The sequence below is a fragment of the Panulirus ornatus genome, chromosome 1, assembly GCF_036320965.1.
Source record: "Panulirus ornatus isolate Po-2019 chromosome 1, ASM3632096v1, whole genome shotgun sequence".
Classification (NCBI taxonomy): domain Eukaryota; kingdom Metazoa; phylum Arthropoda; class Malacostraca; order Decapoda; family Palinuridae; genus Panulirus; species Panulirus ornatus.
The window spans coordinates 45,495,471-45,515,470 of NC_092224.1; the positions used below are offsets into that span (position 1 = coordinate 45,495,471).

At 46.4% G+C, this 20,000-nt stretch overlaps 1 protein-coding gene across 1 annotated transcript in view; it reads right to left on the bottom strand.

Annotated features, from left to right (window-relative positions):
- The window catches only part of LOC139745669 (uncharacterized), a 95,289-nt gene that overhangs the window by 1,248 nt on the left and 74,041 nt on the right, over positions 1 to 20,000 (bottom strand). Inside the window, exons 5-6 of the mRNA XM_071656456.1 lie at positions 18,593 to 18,773; positions 16,469 to 16,583 (exon numbers count right to left, since the gene is read on the bottom strand). Coding sequence (XP_071512557.1) covers positions 16,469 to 16,583; positions 18,593 to 18,773 — 296 coding nt within the window. The remainder of the gene's footprint in view (positions 1 to 16,468; positions 16,584 to 18,592; positions 18,774 to 20,000) is intronic.

Below are 20,000 nucleotides of genomic sequence, written 5' to 3' on the forward strand. Positions count from 1 at the left end.
AGGAAATGACAAAACTGCCTTTTGAAATGTGCCAGGTCATAGTTAATAGAAAAGACATGACAAGGTAGAGAGTTCCACTGATAAGATGCGCAGGAAAAGAAACAGTTATCAAACGGCCACACACTAATCATATGACGCAGCAGCTTGCCAAGTATTGCCTATCTACCTAGTGTTGGGGGCACAAGCAGTCAGCTCTAAGGTGCAAGAACCAAAGTAATACGTTGCGGCGTAGGGCAAGGTCAAGGTCAAGTTTTGAAGTTAGCCTTGGAAAGTTTATAAGTCGGACCGCTTTCGACTCGACTTTATCAAGCAAGGAAGAAGAGCTAGAACCACCCCAGATGTGCGGGCAGTACTTCATACAAAGACGAATCAATTTTCTGTATAAACGGAGCAAGTGTTCAGAAGAAAAGAAATTGCGACATCTAAACTGGACTCCCAGTTTCTTAGAAGCAGGCATAGCTAGCTCAGTAATGTGGAGTTTCCTGGAAAGAGTGGATGTTACAGTAATGGCAGGTATGTTCATGGAGTCAAGAGGTGTAATTTAGGAATCGTCAAAGGAGAAACGAGAGTTGTGAGGAGTTTCCGATGGAGAGATGAGTAGAAACTGGATCTTGGAGGCATTAAACTGAACTAGATTACGTTTACCCCACTGAGATATCCTGTCAAAGCCTAAGTCGATTGAGGAAGCTGTGTCGAGATACGTTGCAGATCGAATGAGAGAAGGAGCAGCATTGAAGGATGCGGAGGATGTGGATGTACTGATTCGTCAGCATATGAGTGCATTGGATTATTTGTGGAGGAGAGAAAATCGTTAAAAAAAAGACAAAAAGTGTAGAGGACGGGACAAAACCTTGAAAGACACTGCTGTTGATGGAGAAAGGCGAGAAGGTTGATCCATCAATAACCGCAGAGATAGATTGGCAGGAAAGGAAGCTAGATATGAGGGAACAAATTGAAGGAGGGAAGCCAAAAGAGGGGAGTTTAGAAATGAACAGATACCTTGTCAAAAGCTTTGGATATGTTAAGGGCAATTATATAAGACCCTCCAAAATATTTCAGGGATTATGACCAAACATGAGTAAGATAGGAAGGAGTATCACTAGTGGACCTCGCCTTACTGAAGCCATGTTGGTGATCAGAGAGTAGTGTAACATTCAAGGTGTTTAAGGCTATGGGAGTTGATGAAGGATTCAAAGACTTTGGAAATGGTAGATGTCAAAGCAATAGGACGATAGTTAGAGTTAGAACAGTCACGTTACTTAGGGATGGGATGTACCAACGCATGCTTCCAAGAAGAAGGAAAAGTTTTGATTTAAAAAAAAAGGAACAGACGAGCAAGCGCTGGGGCAAGTTTAGAGGCACACTCTTTCAATACACGGGGATGGATGCCATCAGTACCATAAGCCTTGCTTGTGTCCAGAGAGAGAGAATTGCATTCTGGACAGTCCGAAATGAGGTTACGGTTAGGGTCATAGGATTAGTAGGAGGAGCATGAGAGGGTAAAGGAATGTTAGAGTCATCCAAGTTGGAGTTAGAGGAGAAATAGGAACCAAAGAAAGTTGCTTTGTCTACGGAAGAGACAGCTATAGTACCGTCAGAACGGAAATGTGAAGGAAAGTTAGAGCGAGAGAATTAGTTTTCGATGCCCTAAGCAAAATACCAGAAAGACCTAACAGTAGATGACGAGGAGACGTCATCGCACTTCCTTCAATAGGAGCCAGAAGAAAAAGCTTTTTCTTTTTTTTTTCAAACCCGTTAGGCCTGATCCCTTGCCTGAATGGCCTCAGAAAAGGAACGTTTGAACCATGGATTGTATGAATAGGTCGTCTTGGAGGAAGAGGGGATAAATGCTTCCATGCCTGCAAGAATAACCTCTGCTATGCGTTTGGCGGAGACAGAAGCATCGCTATATAAGAGATGGTAATTTACCTTAAGAAAGTCAGAAAAGAATTTACATAAGTTATTCAAGTCGGCTTTGTTGTGGTGTCAGTATTTACGCTTAGATGAGGCAGCTGGAGTGGAAGGAGCCGTTAAAACAGATACCCTAAATGGCTGCCTCAGAATCACCAAACTATTGTGAATATTGGTGTACTGAAAAACAAAAGCTCCCTACTGACACTGGTAATTTGTCCACATACCACAAAAAAAGAACCGTTGGCATTACAAACATTGATCACGTTAATATACGTACACCCTATGATGCAGATCCTGTAAGTACCTATACCAGATGTCTTGAAAGAAATTCTATCAAAGATGCTGTATGTACCTACAACATGAAAGACTGAAGGTCTCGACAGGCCGGCCCACTGACAAGGATTCTTTGGTACCCGTCAGTGGAGATTCCTACCAGTGAAGAACATGGGAAGGAACCTAAAGTTAAGAGCATGGGGAGGAGCCTACCAGTGAAGAGCATGGGTAGGAACCTACCAGTAAAGAGCATGAGGAGGAACTTACCAGAGAAGAGTATGGGGAGGGACCTACCAGTGAAGACCAAAAGCAGGAATCTACCAGTAAAGAGCATGAGGAAGAGCCTCCCAGAGAAAAGCATGAGAAAAAACCTACCAGTGAAGAGCATGGGTAGGACCCTATCAATGAAGAGCATGATTAGGAGCCTACCAAGGAAGAGCAGGGGAAGGACCTACCAGTGAGGAGCATGAAGAACTTACTAGTGAAGAACATTGGAAGGAGCCTACCAGTGAAGAGCATGAGGAGGAACCTGCCAGTAAAGAGCATGAAGAGGAACCTATCAATAAAGGAAATGGGGAGGAGCCAACCAGAAAAGAGCATGAGCAGGAACCTATCAGTGAAGAGCATAGGGAGCAACTTACCATTGAAGATCATGTGGAGAGACTTACCAGTGAAGAGCATGAGGAGGAACTTACTAGTGAAGAACATGGGAAGGACCTTACCATTGAAGAGCATAAGCAGGAATTTACCAGTGAAGACCATGTGGAGGAATGTACCAGCGAAGAGCATAGGGATCTACCTGAGAGGAGCATGAGAAGAAACTTACCAGAGAGAAAATGGGGAAGAACCTACCAAAAAAGAGCATGAGGAGGAACCTACCAGCGAAGAGCATGGAGAGGAGCCTAACAGTGAAGAGCACGTGCAGGACCCTAGCAGTGAAAAGCATTCGGATAAAGCTACCAATGAAGAGCATAAGATGGAACCTATCAGTGAAGAGCAAAAGAACGAACCTACCAGTGAAGAGGATGAAGAGGACCTACCAGTGAAGAGCATGGAGAGGAACCTACCAGTGAGGAACATGAGGAGGAAACTAAGAACTAACAGTGGAGAACATGAGGAGAGATCTGCTAGTGAGGAGCATAAAGAGGGAACTAGCAGGGAAGAACATGGGGAGGAGTCTACTAGTGAGAAGCATGAAGAGGGACCTACCAAAGAAGAGCATAAAGAGGGATCTAGGAATGAAGAGCATGAAGTAGAAGTTACCAGTAAAGAGCATTGGGGGGGGGGGGGGGACTACCAGTGAAGAACATGAGGAGCAACATACCAGTAGAGAGTATGAAGAGGAACCTACCAGTGAAGAATATGGGGAGGAACCTTCCAGTGAAGAGCGTGAGGAGGAACCTGCTAGTGGAGAGCATGGAGAGGAACTTACCAGTGAAGAGCATGTGCAGGACCGGAGCATAGAAGAGCATGGGGATGAACCGACCAGTGAAGACAATGGGGAGGGCATTACCAGTAAAGTACGTGAAGAGGAACTTACCAGTGAAGAGCATGAGGGGCACCCTATCAGCGAAGAACCTAGAGAGGAACCGAATAGATAAGAGCATGGAAGGAAACCTATCTGTGAAAAGTAAGGGGAGAGACCTACCAGTGAAGACCATGAGGAAGAATCTACCGGTGAAAAGCATGAGGAGGAGCCTATCATTGAAGAGCATGGGGAAGAGCCTACCAGTAAAGAGCAAGAGGAGTAAGCTACCAGTGAAGAGCATGGGTAGGAATCTAACAGTGAAGAACATGGGGATGACTATACCAATGAAGAGCAAGAGGGGGAACCTAACAGTGAAGAGCATAAGGAGGGATCTCCCTGCGAGGAGCGTCAGCGGGGACCTATCATTGAAGAGCATAGGGAGGAATCTCCAAGTGAAGATCATGAGGAGGAACATTACGGTGAAGAGCATGAGCGGTGATCTACCAGTGAAGTCCATAAGGAGGAACCTACCAGTGAAGATCATGAGGAGGCATCGAGGAATGAAGAGCATTAAGAGGGATCCACCAGTGATGAGCATGTAGAAGAACGCACTAGTGAAGGGCATTGGGAGGGGCCTACGAGTGAAGAGCATGAAGAGGAACTTACAATTGAACGGCATGAGTTGGAACATCCCAGTGAAGAGCATGAGGGAAGGGGATGGGAGGACTAGCAATGAAGAGCATTAGGAGAAATCTGCAAGTGAAGACCATGATGAGGAACATACCAGTGAAGAGAATGAGAAGGGATCTACCAGTGAAGAGCATAAGGAGGAACTTACCAGTGAACAGCTTGGTGAGGAACCTAACAGAAAGAGAATGGTAAGGAACCAACTAGTGAAGAGCATGAGGAGGAACCTACCAGTGAAGACAATGCGGAGGGATCTACTATCGAGGAGCATTAGGAGGGACCTAGCAGGGAAGAGTAAGGGGAGGAACCTACCAGTGAAGAGTACGAGGATGGACCCCGCAATTATAAGAATCGGGAGGAACCTACCAGTGAAGAGCATAAGGAAGAACCTACCAGTGAAGAGCATAAGGAAGAACCTACCAGTGAAGAGCAAGGGAAGGAACCTACCGGTGAAGAGCACGATGAAGGACCCCGCTGTTATAAGCATCGGGAGGAACCTACCAGTGAAGAGTATGGGGAGGGACTTACCGTTGAAGACCATGAGGAGGAATCTACCGGTGAAGACCATGCGGAGGAGCCTCCCAGTGAAGAGTATATGGAGGGACCTACCGGTGAAGAGCATGAGGAGGAATCTATCGTTGAAGACCATGAGGAGGAATCTACCGGTGAAGACCATAGGGAGGAGCCTCCCAGTGAAGAGCATGCAGAGGGACCTACTGGTGAAGATCATGGGGGTGAACATACCAGTGAAGAACATGACGAGGAACATACCAGTGATGAGCATGTGAAGGAAGCTACCAGTGAAGAGTATGATGAGGGATCTACCAGCGAGGAGCATGAGGAGGGACCTAATGGAGAGGAGCATGGGCCGGAACCTTGAAAAGCACGGGGAATACCTACCAGTGAAGAGCATGACAAGGGGTCTAAGAGTGAAGAGCATGATGAGGAATCTACCAAGTGAAGAGCATGAAGTAGAACTTACCAGTTAAGAATATTAAGAGGGGCCTACCAGTGAAAAGCATGAGAATGAGGAGGAACCTACCAATGAGGAGCATGTGCAGGACTCTACCAGTGAAAAGCATAAGATGGAACCTACCAGTGAAGAGCATGATGAGGAACCTACCAGAGAGAGAATGGGGAGGAACCTACCAGTGAAGAGCGTGAAAAGGATCCTACCAGTGAAGAGCATGGAGAGGAACCTACCAGTGAAAAGCATAATTTCGAATCTACCAGTGAAGAGCATGGGGAGGAACCTACCAGTAAGGAGCATAAGGAGGATCCCACTAGTGAGGAGAATGATATGGAACCTACTGGTGAAGAGCATGAGGAAGGACTTAGCAGTTAAGAATATCGGGAGAAACCTACCAGTAGAGACTACTGGGAAGAAATTTACCGGTAAAGAGGATGGAATGGAACGTACCAGTGAAGATTATGAGGAGGAGCTTACCAGTGAAGAGCATGGGGAGGAACCTGATAGTGAAGAGGATGAGAAGGAACCTCCTAGTGAAGAGTTTGGGAGAAGCCTACCATGAAGAGCATGAGAAGAATCTACAAGTGAAGAGTATTTGGAGGAACCTACCAGTGAATGGCATGAGCATGAATCTACCTTTGAAGAGCACGAGGAGGAATGTACCAATGAAGAACATAGGGAGGAACCTACCAGTGAAAAGTATGATAAAGAACTTACCAATGAAGAGCATGGGGAGAAACATACCAGTGAAGAACATGAGGAGGAAACTACTAGTCAAGAGCATGAGGAGGAACTTACCGGTGAAGAGTATGAAGAAAGACCTAGCAGTGAGGAGCATCGGTAGGAACCTACCAGCGAAGGGAACTACCAGTAAAGAACATGAAGAGAACGCACCAGTGAAGAACATGAGGAGGACTCTACCAACAAAGAGCGTGGAGAGGAATCTAAAATTTAAAGCATAGGGAGGAGCCTGCCGGTGAAGACCATGAGGAGGAATCTACCGGTGAAGAGCATGAGGAGGAGCCTCCCAGGGAAGAGCTCTGGAGAACCTATCAGTGAAGAGCATAAGGCTGAACCTACCAGTAAAGAGTATGGTGGGGGACCTTCCTGCGACGAGCATTAAGGGGCACCTAGCATCTGGAGGAATCTACACGTAAAGACCATGAGGAGGAATATACTAGTGAAGAGAATGAGAAGGGAAATACCAGTGAAAAGCATGAGGAGGAACCTACCAGTGAGGAGCATGAGAAGAAAATTTCAGTGAAGAACATGAGGAAGAATCTACAAGCGAGGAGCATGAGGAGGGACCTAACAGTGAAGGGTATGGGGAGGAACATAACGGTGAAGAGAATGGGGATAAATCTACCAGTGAAGAGCATGAGGAGGAACCTACCAGTGAAGAGCATGAGGAGGGATCTAGGAGGGAAGAGCATGAAGAGACATCTACCATTGAAGGGCATGAATCGGACCTACCAGTTTAGAGGAAAAGTACGGATCTACCTGCGTTGGGCATAACTGGGGACCTAGCAGTGAAGAGCACTGGAAGAAATCTATAAGTGAAGACCATGAGGAAGTACCTGTCAGTAAAGAGCGTGGGGAAAACCTAATAGTGAATAGTAGGCGGATGAACATACCAGTGAAGAGCACTGGGACGAACCTACCAGTGAAGAGCATGAGAAGGAAGCTACAAGCGAAGAGCATGGGGAGGAACCTACCAGTGAAGAGCATGAGGATGAACATACCAGTGAAGAGCATGAAGAGGAAAATACTAGTGAAGAGCATGGGAAGAAATCTACCAGCGAGGAACATGAGGAGGAACCTACCAGTGAAGAGCATGAGGAAGGATCTACCAGCAAGGGGCATGAGGAGGTACCTAGCAGGGAAGAGCATTGGGAGGAACCTACCAGTGAAGAGAATGGGGAAAAAACCTACCAGTGAAGAGCTTGAGGAGGGAACTAGGAGTGAAGAGCATGGGGAGGGATGTACCAGTGAAGAACATGAGAAGGAACCTACCAAGGAAGAGCATAGGGGAGGCACCTTCCAGTGAAGAACATGAAGTAGAACTTACCAGTGAAGAGCAATGGGATGGGCTACCACTGAAGAGCATGGGAATGAACACATCAGTAAAGAGCATGGCTCGGAAACTACCAGTGAGGAGCATAAGGAGGAACCTACCAGTGATGAATATGAGGAAGGATCTACTAGCGAGGAGCATAAGGAGGAACCTACCAGTGAAGAGCATGGAGAGGAGCCTACTGGTGAAGAGCATGGGGAGGGACCACCAGTGAAAAGTATGTGGAGAAACCTACCAATGAAGAGCATGAGGAGGAACCTAACAGTGAAGAGCATACGTTGGAACTTACTAGTGAAGACCATGAGGAGAAACCTACCAGAGAGACAATGGGGAGGAACCTACAAGTGAAGAGCATGAGGAAGAACCTTCTAGTGAAGAGCATGTAGAGGAATATTCCAGTGAAGAGCATGTGCAGGACCCTAACAGTGAAGAGCATGGGGAAAATCCTACCAGTCAAGAGCAGGAGGAGTAACATACTAGTGAGGAGCATGAGGAGGGAACTAGGAGTAAAGCGCATGACGAAGGATCTGCCAGTGAAGAGCATGATGAGGAAACTACCAGGGAAGAGCATGGTGAGACACTTACCAGTGAAGAGCATGAAGCAGAACTTACCAGTGACGAGCATTGGGAGGTGCCTACCAGTGATGAGCATGAGGAGCAACCTGCTAGAGAAGAGCATGGGGAGACGCCTACCCGTGAAGTGAATGAAGTAGAACTTACCAGTGAAGAGCATTAGGAGCCCGTGCCTGTGAAGATCATGAAGATGAACGTACCAGTGAAGAGTATGGGGAGAATCTATCAGTGAGGATCATGAGGAAGGACCTACCAGTGCAGAACATGAGGAGGGATCTACTAGCCATGAGCATAAGGAGGGACCAAGCAGGGAAGAGCAATGGGAGGAACCTACTAATGAAGAGTATGGGGAAGAACCTTCCAGTGAAGAGCATGGGGAAGAACCTACCAGTGAACAGCATGATTAGGCACCCACAAGTGAAGAGCATGAGGAGGAGCCTAACAATGAAGAGCATGAGAGGGAACCTAACTGTGAAGAGCATGGGCAAGAATCTACTAATGAAGAACATGAGGAAAGACTTTGCAGTGAAGAGTATCGGGAGAAACCTATCTGTGAAGACTATGGGGAGGGAATTACCAGTAAAGAATATGAAGAAGGACGTACCAATGAAGATCATAAGGACCCTACCAATGAAGGCCATGAGGAGGAACCTAAAAATGAAGAGCTTGGGTAGGAACCGACCAGTGAAGAGTATGGGGAGCGACCTAACAGTGAAGATCATCAGGAGGAATCTACCAGTGAAATGCATTTGGAGGAACCTCCCAGTGAAGAGCATAAGGAGGAACGTACCAATGAAGAAAATGAGGAAGAACATACTAGTAAAGAGATTTGGGATGAATCTAATAGGGAGGGACGTGAGGGGTAACCTACCAGTGAAGACCATGGGGAGGGACCTACCCGTGAAGAGCATGAGGAGGGTTCTACCAGTGAAGAACATGAGGAGGAACCTATCAATGAAGAGCATGAGGAGGGATCTACCAGCGAAAAGCATCAGGAGGGACCTAACAGTGAAGAGTATCTGGAGGAACCTACTAGTGAAGAGTATGGGGTGGGACCCACCAGTGAAGACCATGATTATGAACTAGGACGCAAAGAGCATGAAGAGGAACGTACCAGTAAGTAGTATGGGGAGGGAATTACCAGTAAAGAACCTAAGGAGAAACGTACCAGTGAAGAGCGTGAGGAGGACCCTACCAATGAAGAGCATGAGGAGGGACCTGCAAGTAAAGAGCATGTGGAGGAACTTACCATTAAAGAACGTGGGGAGGAACGTACCAGTAAAAAGCATGAGGGGGAACCTACTAGTGACGAACATGGGGAGGACCATACCAGTGAAGAGCATGAGAAGGAACCTATCAGTGAAAAGATTGAAAAGGATGCTGCAAGTGAATAACATGGGGAGGAAACTACCAGTGAAGAGCGTGGGGATAAACATACCAATGAAAAACATGAAGAGAAACCCAGTGAAAAGCATGGGGAAGAACTTAGAAGTGAGGAGCATGAGGACGAACCTACCAGTGAAGAGAATGAGGAAGGTTCTACTAGCGAGGAGCTCAAGGAGGGACCTAGCAATGAAAAGCATAGGGGTGGAACCTGCCAGTGAAGCGCATGGGGATGAACCTACCAGTGAAGACCGTAAGGATGAATCTACCAGTGAGGAGCATGAGGAGGAATATGCTAATGAAGAGCATGGGCAGAAACCTACTAGTGAAGAGTATGAAGTGGAACTTACCAGTGAAGAGCATGAGGAAAGAACTAGCAATGCAGAGCATTAGAGGGAATCTACTGGTAAAGAGCATGGGGAGTAACTTACCAGAGAAGTCCTTGGAGGAGCAAACCAGTGAAGAGCATGAGGGGAACCTACCAGTGAAGAGCATGGGGAGGAACATACCAGTGAAGAGCATTAGGAGGAACATACCAGTGAAGAGCATTAGGGGGGAACATGCCAGTGAAGAGCATCGGGAGGAATCTACAAGTGAAGTCCATGAAGAGGAACCCAACAGTGAAGAGCATGGGAAGAAACTTACCAATGTAGAGCATAGGGAGGAACCTACCAGTGGAGAGCATAGGGAGATACCTAACTGTGAGGAGTATGGTGATGAACCTATCAGAGAAGAGCATAGAGAGACATCTGATAGTGAAAGACATGAGGAGAGATCTACCACTGAAAAGCATGGACAGGAAACTATTGCTGATGAGCATGGGGAAGGTATCTACCAATGAAGAGCATGTGGACTGACCTACCATTATACAGTATGTGGAGAAACTTAACAATGTAAAGCTTGGAGAGGACCTACCACTGAAGAGCATGGGGAGGGATCTACCAGTGAATAGCATAGGGAGGGACTTAACAGTGATGAGCATGGGGAGGGACCTAATAGGGAAAAGCATTGGAAGAGACCTATTAGAGGAGGGTAGAGACAGAATCATACTAGTGAAGTGCCTTGGGAAGGGCCTACCAATTATGTGCACTGGGAGAATACTACCAATGAACAGCTTTGGAAGGGACCTAACAATGAAGAGCACTGGGAAGGACGAATCGAAGAGCCTGAAGAAAGACCTACCATTGATGATCATGGGAAGGGACCTACCAGTGGAGAGCATGGACAGGTACCAACAAGTGAACAACTTGGAGAGGGACCTACAAATAAAGAGCACTGGATGGGACCTATCTGTGAACACGAGTGGGTGGGACCTACCAGTGAAAAGCATTTCGGCGGACCTACCAGTGAAGAACATGAGGAGGGACCTACCAGGAAAGAGCTTGGGAAGGGACCTAACAATGAAGAGCAAATGAAGGGACCTGCCAGAGAAAAACAAGGGGAGAGACCTACTAATGAAGATCATGGGAAGGTACCTACCAGTGAAGAGAATGGAGAGGGGCCTACCAGTTAAGAGCATAGGTAGGACGTACAATTGAAGACCATGGGAGGGACCTACCGGTGAACAGCATGGAAAGGGACTTACCAGTGTAGAGCACGGAAAGATACCTACCGCTGAAGATTATGGCAAGGGACCAAACAGTGAAGAACATTAGGAGGGATCTATCAGAGAAGAGCATAGGGAGGCACCTGCCAATGAAGAGATTGGAGAGGGACCTACCACTGTAGAGCATGTAGAGAGGCGACCTACCGGCGAAGAGAATATGGAGGGACCTACAACTGAAAAGCATGGGGAGGGAACTATCAGTGAAGAGCATGGGGGAGGGCCTACCACTAAACAGCATGGAGAGAGACTTAACAGTGTACAGCACGGAGGGGGACCTACCAGTGAACAGCATGGAGAAAAACCAACTAGTGGACACAAATGGAGAGAGACTTACGATTGAAGATCATGAGATGGACCTACCAGTGAAGAGCATGGAGAGGGACCTACCAGTAAAGAGAATGGAGAGGTGCCTACCACTAAAGAGCATTGGGAGGGTGCTAACAGAGACGAACATGGAGAGGGACCTACCAATGAAGAGTTACATGGAGAGTTACATTTCAGTGAAGAGCACTGGGAGGGATCTAATAGTGAAAAACGTTGAAAGAGACTTACTAGTGGATGGTATAAGCAGAATCATACTATTGTAGAGCTTGGGGAGGGATCTACCCACTATGAGCATGGAGAGAGTCCTACCGGTAAAAAGCTTTGGAAGGCACCTAATAGTGAAAAGCACTGGGAGGAACGAACCAGTGAAGAGCATGGGGAAGGGCATACCAGTGATGATCATTGGAAGGGACCTACCAGTGAAGAACGTGAGGAGGGACTTACTAGTAAAGGGCATGGGGAGGGACCTATCTGTGAGGAGCATGGAGAGAGTCTAGTCAGTGAAGAGCAGTGATGCTTATTAAGGGACCTGCCAGTGAAGAGTGTGAGGTGGGACTTACCAATGAAGAGCATAAGGAGGGACATATCAGTGAGGAACATAGACAGGTACCAACAAGTGAACAGCATGGAGAGGGACCTACAAGTGAAGAGCAAGGGACGGAACCTAACAGTGAAGAGCAAATGGAGGGACCTACTAGTGAAAAACAAGATGAGAGGCCTAATAGTGAAGATCACTGGAAGGTACTTACCATTGAAGAGCATGGAGAGGGGTCTGTCAGTGAAGAAAATGGAGAGGCACGTACCAGTTAAGAGCATAGGTAGGGACCTTCCATTGAAGACAATGGAGAAGGACATACCAATTAAAAGCATGGAGAGGGACTTGCACATGAAGAGCATGGAAAGGGACCTACCAGTGAAGAGCATAGGGAAGCACCTGCCAGTGAAAAGCATGGAGAGGGAATTATCAATGAAGAGCATGGGAAGGTATTTACCGGTGAAGAGCACGGAAGGGACCTACCATTGAACAGCATAGAGGGAAACTTAACAGTGAACAGCATGGAGGGGACCTACCAGTGAACAGCATGGAGAGGGACCTACCAATGAAGAACAACGACAGTGAACAGCATGGAGAGGAACCTGCCAGTGAACAATAATGTGAAGAGACCTACTATTGAAGATCATGGGAAGGTGCCGACCCGTGTAGAAATTTGAGAGGGACCTACCACTGAAGATCAGGAGAAGGTACATACAAGGGAAGAGCATGAATGACCTACCAATGAAGAGCAAGGGGAGGGACCAACCAATAAAGAATATAGACACTGGGAAGATCATGGGAAGATACCTGCCAGTGAAGGGCATGGAGAGGGACCTACTATTAAAAAGATTATGGAGTGGGATCTATTATTGAAGAGCATGGAGGGGGATCTACCACTGAAAAACACGGAGAAGGAACTACTAGTGAAGAGTATAGGGAGGTATCTACCAGCGAAGAGTATGGGCGGGGGGGGGGGGGGGGTGCCACAAGGAACGCGCATGCAGAGTGACCTAACATTGGACAGAATGGAGAGAGACCTACTATTGAAATTCACGGGAAGATACATGCCATTATAGAGCATAGTGAGGGACCTATCAATGAAGAGCATGGAGAGCTACCTATCAATGAAGAGCATGGAGAGGGACCTTCCAGTGAAGAACATGGCACTTACCAGTGAAGAGCATGGGGAGGGACCTAATGATGAAAAGCATTTGAAGCGGTAAGTATGGGCAGAATCATACCAGTTGTGAGCATGGGGAGGGACCTACCAAGTATAAACATAGGAAAAGTCCTACCAGTGGAGAGCATTGGAAGCGATATAACAGTGGAGAGCACTAGGAAGGATAAACCAGTGAAGGGTAAGGGAAGGGACCTAACAATGAAGATCATGGAGAAGAACCTACCACTAAAGAGTAAGGAGAAGAACCTACCAGTATAGAGCATAGGGAAGGACCTACCAATGATGATAATGGGAAGAGTCCTACGAGTGAGAACATGGTAAGGGACCAAACAATGAAGGTCATGGGGAGGGACCTGCCAGTGAAGAGCATAGAGGGAGACGTTTCCACTGAAGAGCATAAGGAGGCACTAGCCAGTGAAGAGCATGGTGGACTTATTTATGAAGAGTATTGGGAGGGCTCTGCCGGTGAAAACTATGGAAAGGGACCTACTAGTGAACAGAATAGGGCGAGACCTACTATTAAAGATCATGGAAAGGTACCTACCAATGAAAAGCAGGGAGAGGGGTCCTGGCAGTGAAGAGCGTGGATAGAGACCTACCAGTGAAGAGCATTGGCAGGGACCTAACAGTGAAAAACATGGAGAGGGAATTAACAATGAAGAGCATTTGGATGGATGTACCAGTAAAGAGCATGGAGAGGGATCTATCAGTGAGGAGCATCGGGAGGGACTTACCAGTGAAGAGCATGGACAGGTACCAATAAGTGAACAGCTTAGAATCGGTCGTACAAGTGAAGAGCATAGAAAGGGACCTATCTGTGAAGAGCGTGGGGAGGGACCTACCAGTGAAAAGCGTGGATAGAGACCTACCAGAGAAGAGCATATGGACACACCTAACAGTGAAGAGCATGGAGAGGGACCTACAAACGAAGAGCACAGGGACGAACCTAACAGTGAAGAGGATGGTGACGGACCTACCAGTGAAGAGCAGAGGGAGGCAACTGCCAGTAAACAGCATGGAGAGGGACTTTACCATTGTAAAGCATGGAGAGAGGCGACCTACCAGTGAAGAACATAAGGAGGGACCTACCACCAAACAGCATGGAGAGGGAACTATTAGTAAAGAGCATGGGAAGGTATCTGCCAGTGAAGAGCATGAGGACGAAACCACCATAATGCAGCATGTGGAGAAACTTAACATTGTACGGGATGGAGGGAGACCTACCAGTGACGAGCATGGAGAGGGACCTACCTATGAAGAGAATGGAGAAGGTTCTACCAGTGAAGTGCATGAAATGGACCTTCCAGTGACGAGTAAGGAGAGGCGCCAGTGATGAACATGGGGAGGGATCTGATAGTGAAAAGCATTGGAAGAGACCTACTAGTGGAGGGTTTGGGCAGAATCATACTGGTGAACAGCTTGGGAAGGGACCTACCATTTATGAGCATGGAGAGAGTCCTACCGGTGAAGAGCGTGAGGCGGGACCTACCAGTGAAGGGCATAGGGAGAATCGTTACAGTGAACAGCATGGGAGGGACTTATTAATGAAGAGCATGGACAGGTAGTAACATGTGAGCAGCTTGGAGAGTGACTTACAAGTGAAGAGCATGGAGAGAGGTATACCAGTGAGGAACATCGGGAGGGCCCTAACAGTGAAGAGCATGGAGAGGGACCTGCCAGTGAAGAGGATTGAGAGGTGTCTTCCATTGAAGAGCATAGGAAGGATGCTACCGGAGACAAGCATGGAGATGGACCTATCAGTGATGAGCATGGAGAGGGATCTGCTAGTGATATACAAGTGAGGAGCATCGGGAGGGACCTGCAAGTGAAGAGCATGGAGATGAACCTACTAGTAAAGAACATTAGGAGAGATCTACCACTAAAAAGCATGGAGAGCGTTCAATCAGTGAAGAGCATGGAGAGGGACCTACCAGTGTAGAGCATGGGAAGTGATCTACCAGCGAAGAGCATGAGGAAGGACCTGCCAATGAAGAGCATTGGAGGGCCCTACAAGTGAGCAGCATGGAGAGGGATCTGCATAAAGGAGCATGGTAAGGGACCTAACAGTGAAGAGCAAATAGAGGGACCTACAAGTGAGGCAAGAGGAGGGACTTACCAGTAAAGAAAATGAGGAGGGACCTACCAGAGAAGAACATGGAGAAAGACATATCATTGATGGGCATATGGTGGGACCTACCAGTTAAGAGCATGGAGAGAGACCTACCAGCGAAGAAAAAGCATGGAGAGTAGAGAATATAGGGAAGTAGAGAATGGGGAAGGACATACCAATGAAGAGCATAGGGAAGGTGTTCCTAGAGACAAGCATAGAGTGGGACTTATCGATGAGGAGCAGGAAGAAGGATCTACTATTGAAGAGCATGGAGAGGAACCTTCCAGTGAAGAGCACTGGGAGGTAATTACAAGTGACGAGTATGGGGAGGGACCTGATAGTAAAAAGCATTGGAAGAGACTTACTAGTAGTGGGTATATGGAGATTCATATACTATCAGAGAACGGCTTTGGAAGGGACCGAACAGTGAAGAGCACCGGGAGGGACGAACCAGTGAAGAACATGGGGAAAGACTTACCAGTGATGATCATGGAGAGGGACCTATCAGTGAAGAGCCTGAGAAGGGCCTTACCAGTGAGGAGCAAGGGGAGGGACTTACCAATGAAAAGCTTGAAGAGAGACCTGTAAGTGAAGAGCATGGGATGGGACCTTATATGAAGAGCAAGGGGAGGGACCTACCCGTGAAAAGCATTCGGAGGGGAGTGCTAGTGAAGAACATGGAGAGGGATATATCAGTGAGGAGCATCGGGAGGGACCTACCAGTGAAGACCATAGAAAGGTACCTAATAGTGAAGAGCATGGTAAGAGACCTACCAATGAAGAACATGAGGAGGGATCTACCACTGAAAAGCATGGAGAGGGACCTACCAGTGTAGAGAATGGGGAAGGACCTACCAATGAAGAGCATGGAGAAAGACCTACCATTGACGGGCATATGGCGGGACCTACCAATTAAGAGCATAGAGAGGAACATACCAGTGAACAACTTGGAGAGGGTCCAACCAGTGACGGGCATCTAGCGGGACTTACATCTGAAGAGCATGGACAGGAATCTACCAGTGAAAAACATGGAGAGGAATCTACCAGTGATGTGATTGGGGAGGAGCCTACTAGTGACGAGCGTGAGGATGAACCGACCAGTGAAAAGCAAGGAGAGGGTCCATCCTGTGACGGGTATCTAGCAGGACTTACAAGTAAAGCACAATGAGAGGGACCTACCAGTGAAGATCATGGGGAGAGACATACTGGTGAAGAGCATGAGGAGGGACCTACCAGTGAAGATCATGGGGAGAGACATACTGGTGAAGAGCATGAGGAGGGACCTACCGGTGAAGAACAATGGGAGGGACATACCGGTGAATAGCATGGGATAAGTAGTGATAGGATGAGAGGAAAGCTTGTGGGACGCACCTGTGGTATGACAGTGGTTGCAGGCGATGGCAGTGTATTAGTAGTAGTGTCGGTCCCAAGCCTCTCCACAACCACCTTCCTCAGCTCCGACAGCTGTTGACGGTTGAACTCTTGTCTGTCGGAAGAGACGCATCACAACGTCGGGAGAGAGAGAGAGAGAGAGAGAGAGAGAGAGAGAGAGAGAAGAGAGAGAGAGAGAGAGAGAGAGAGAGAGAGAGAGAGAGAGAGAGAGAGAGAGAGAGAGAGAGAGAGAGAGAGAGAGAGAGAGAGAGAGAGAGAGAGAGAGAGAGAGAGAGAGAGAGAGAGAGAGAGAGAGAAGAGAGAGAGAAGAGAGAGAGAGAGAGAGAGAGAGAGCAGAGAGAGAGAGAGAGAGAGAGAGAGAGAGAGGAGAGAGAAGAGAGAGAGAGAGAGAAGAGAGAAGAGAAGATGAGAGAGAGAGGACTCTCTCTCGATCTACTCTCGCGCTATCGATCTCTCCGCGTCGCTCTCTCTCTCTCTCCTCGCGCGCGCTCTCTCTCTCTCTCTCTCTCTCTCGTCTCCTCTCTCTCGCTCTCTCTCTCTCTCTCTCTCTCTCTCTCTCTCTCTCTCTCTCTCTCTCTCTCTCTCTCTCTCTCTCTCTCTCTCTCTCTCTCTCTCTCTCTCTCTCTCTCTCTCTCTCTCTCTCTCTCTCTCTCTCTCTCTCTCTCTCTCTCTCTCTCTCTCTCTCTCTCTCTCTCTCTCTCTCTCTCTCTCTCTCTCTCTCTCTCTCTCTCTCTCTCTCTCTCTCTCTCTCTCTCTCTCTCTCTCTCTCTCTCTCTCTCTCTCTCTCTCTCTCTCTCTCTCTCTCTCTCTCTCTCTCTCTCTCTCTCTCTCTCTCTCTCTCTCTCTCTCTCTCTCTCTCTCTCTCTCTCTCTCTCTCTCTCTCTCTCTCTCTCTCTCTCTCTCTCTCTCTCTCTCTCTCTCTCTCTCTCTCTCTCTCTCTCTCTCTCTCTCTCTCTCTCTCTCTCTCTCTCTCTCTCTCTCTCTCTCTCTCTCTCTCTCTCTCTCTCTCTCTCTCTCTCTCTCTCTCTCTCTCTCTCTCTCTCTCTCTCTCTCTCTCTCTCTCTCTCTCTCTCTCTCTCTCTCTCTCTCTCTCTCTCTCTCTCTCTCTCTCTCTCTCTCTCTCTCTCTCTCTCTCTCTCTCTCTCTCTCTCTCTCTCTCTCTCTCTCTCTCTCTCTCTCTCTCTCTCTCTCTCTCTCTCTCTCTCTCTCTCTCTCTCTCTCTCTCTCTCTCTCTCTCTCTCTCTCTCTCTCTCTCTCTCTCCAACCAAAACCCCCCCCACCGATTTCCATTCACACCCCAATCAAACAACGCAATCACCCCATCCCCACTTCCTTCATCGACCCAATCCCCCATCTTTCCCCCTATACCAAACCCTCAACACTACAGTAAAGCTCTTAATCACAAATCGCAAGACACTGTAACCAGGCATAAAACAAAACAGGATAACAAAAAACAATACTATACATATAACAGCCTCAATGTCACGTAATCGAGAAACAGCCGAGGCCTAGGTAGGAATCCGTCTCCACCATGCAACCTAACAAATTATTGTCTCAGTCACAAGCTGCTAATCCCATACGGTCCAAAGAAAGTCATGTATGTTTTCCAATTAACAACTTATCTATTAACACGATATATTCTGCTAGCAGGGAAAACTGCTCATAACACACCTAGATATGAATCCATGGTTCGATAAGTCCATATTTTAAACAAGAGGAAGTCCTGACGCACAAGACCACTAACAACTCTCTAGTGGCAATACTTTCCTTCAGAAAGCATCGTCAGTCATCTATTCTGTTATCTCCAGTGACCTCAAGAAGTCAACACTTCTAATGTGTATCTTGCAATGACAATCGCTCATAACAGTGAGGCACTCATAACAGTGAGGCACTCATAACAGTGAGGCACTCATAACAGTGAGGCACTCATAACAATCTGAAGCATAATGATAGTTCAGCGCGCTCACTTACTGAAGATTTATATACTCTTGTCATTACAGTGACACATGTCAACCATGATGACCCCAGATTACCAACTATATCACAACTAATGTATCCCATCCAATACACTGGGACTGGAACTTGCTCAACAGCCCGACTTACCCCAAGTCAATGTTGGTGACGAGTTTGTCGAGGATCTCTGTGATTTTGAGTTCCAGTGTGGGTTCCTCGATCTGGATACGATTGCAGGAGTCGATGAAGGCGTTCTGAGCGACCAGGATGGCCGTATAGGAGGACTCCACCAGTTGGCCAAGATCTTGCATCTCTGACATCAGTATCTGACCTGTTCATAAGAAGCATCTGTAAACCCAGAGACATCTAGCTATATAGTCAGGAACACAAACAGCACATATCAGGATCGACCCTTGTGTCCTCCAGACACAAGATTGAGAAACAAAACAAAACCGAAAATAGAACCCGTTGACCTAACAAACATAGGGATAAACAGCTGGGTCAACTGCGCTGAAATTTGAGGTTGAGCTGCTCAATTTTATTTGTAGTTCCTCAAAGTTAAGCAAGATGTTTGGAGAAAGTTATATGACAACTCCACACACATTGTCGGAAGGGGGCAGAACTTTAGTAATTCAGTATTATCTTCACATTATCTAGGGTTTTAAGGCACACCTTATTTGAAGACTTTACAATGAATGTTCTCAAGAATCAAATGCTCACACGACTTTAATGTTTATAAAGTATGCCGAAGATAAGCTTATCAAGAAACAGTTCGTGATACTATTGTTTACCACTGATGTTCTTTGTTTTCCATCAGTTCAATCTACAGGAGAATAGGAATATATATATATATATATATATATATATATATATATATATATATATATATATATATATATATATATATATATATATATATATATATATATATATATATACATATATATATATATATATATATATATATATATATATATATATATATATATATATATATATATATATATATATATATATATATATATATATATATATATATATATATATATATGTATATATATATATATATATATATATATATATATATATATATATATATATATATATATATATATATATATATATATTTATTTATATATTTATTTTGCTTTGTCGCTGTCTCCCACGTTTGCGAGGTAGCGCAAGGAAACAGACGCAAGAAATGGTCCAACCCACCCACATACACATGTATATACATACATGTCCACACACGCACAATATACATACCTATACATCTCAATGTACACATATATATACACACACAGACATATACATATATACACATGTACATAATTCAGGCTGTCTGCCTTTATTTATTCCCATCGCCACCTCGCCACATATGGAATAACATCCCCCTCCCCCCTCATGTGTGCGAGGTAGCGCTAGGAAAAGACAACAAAGGCCTCATTCGTTCACACTCAGTCTCTAGCTGTCATGTAATAATGACCGAAACCACAGCTCCCTTTCCACATCCAGGCCCCACAGAACTTTCCATGGTTTACCCCAGACGCTTCACATG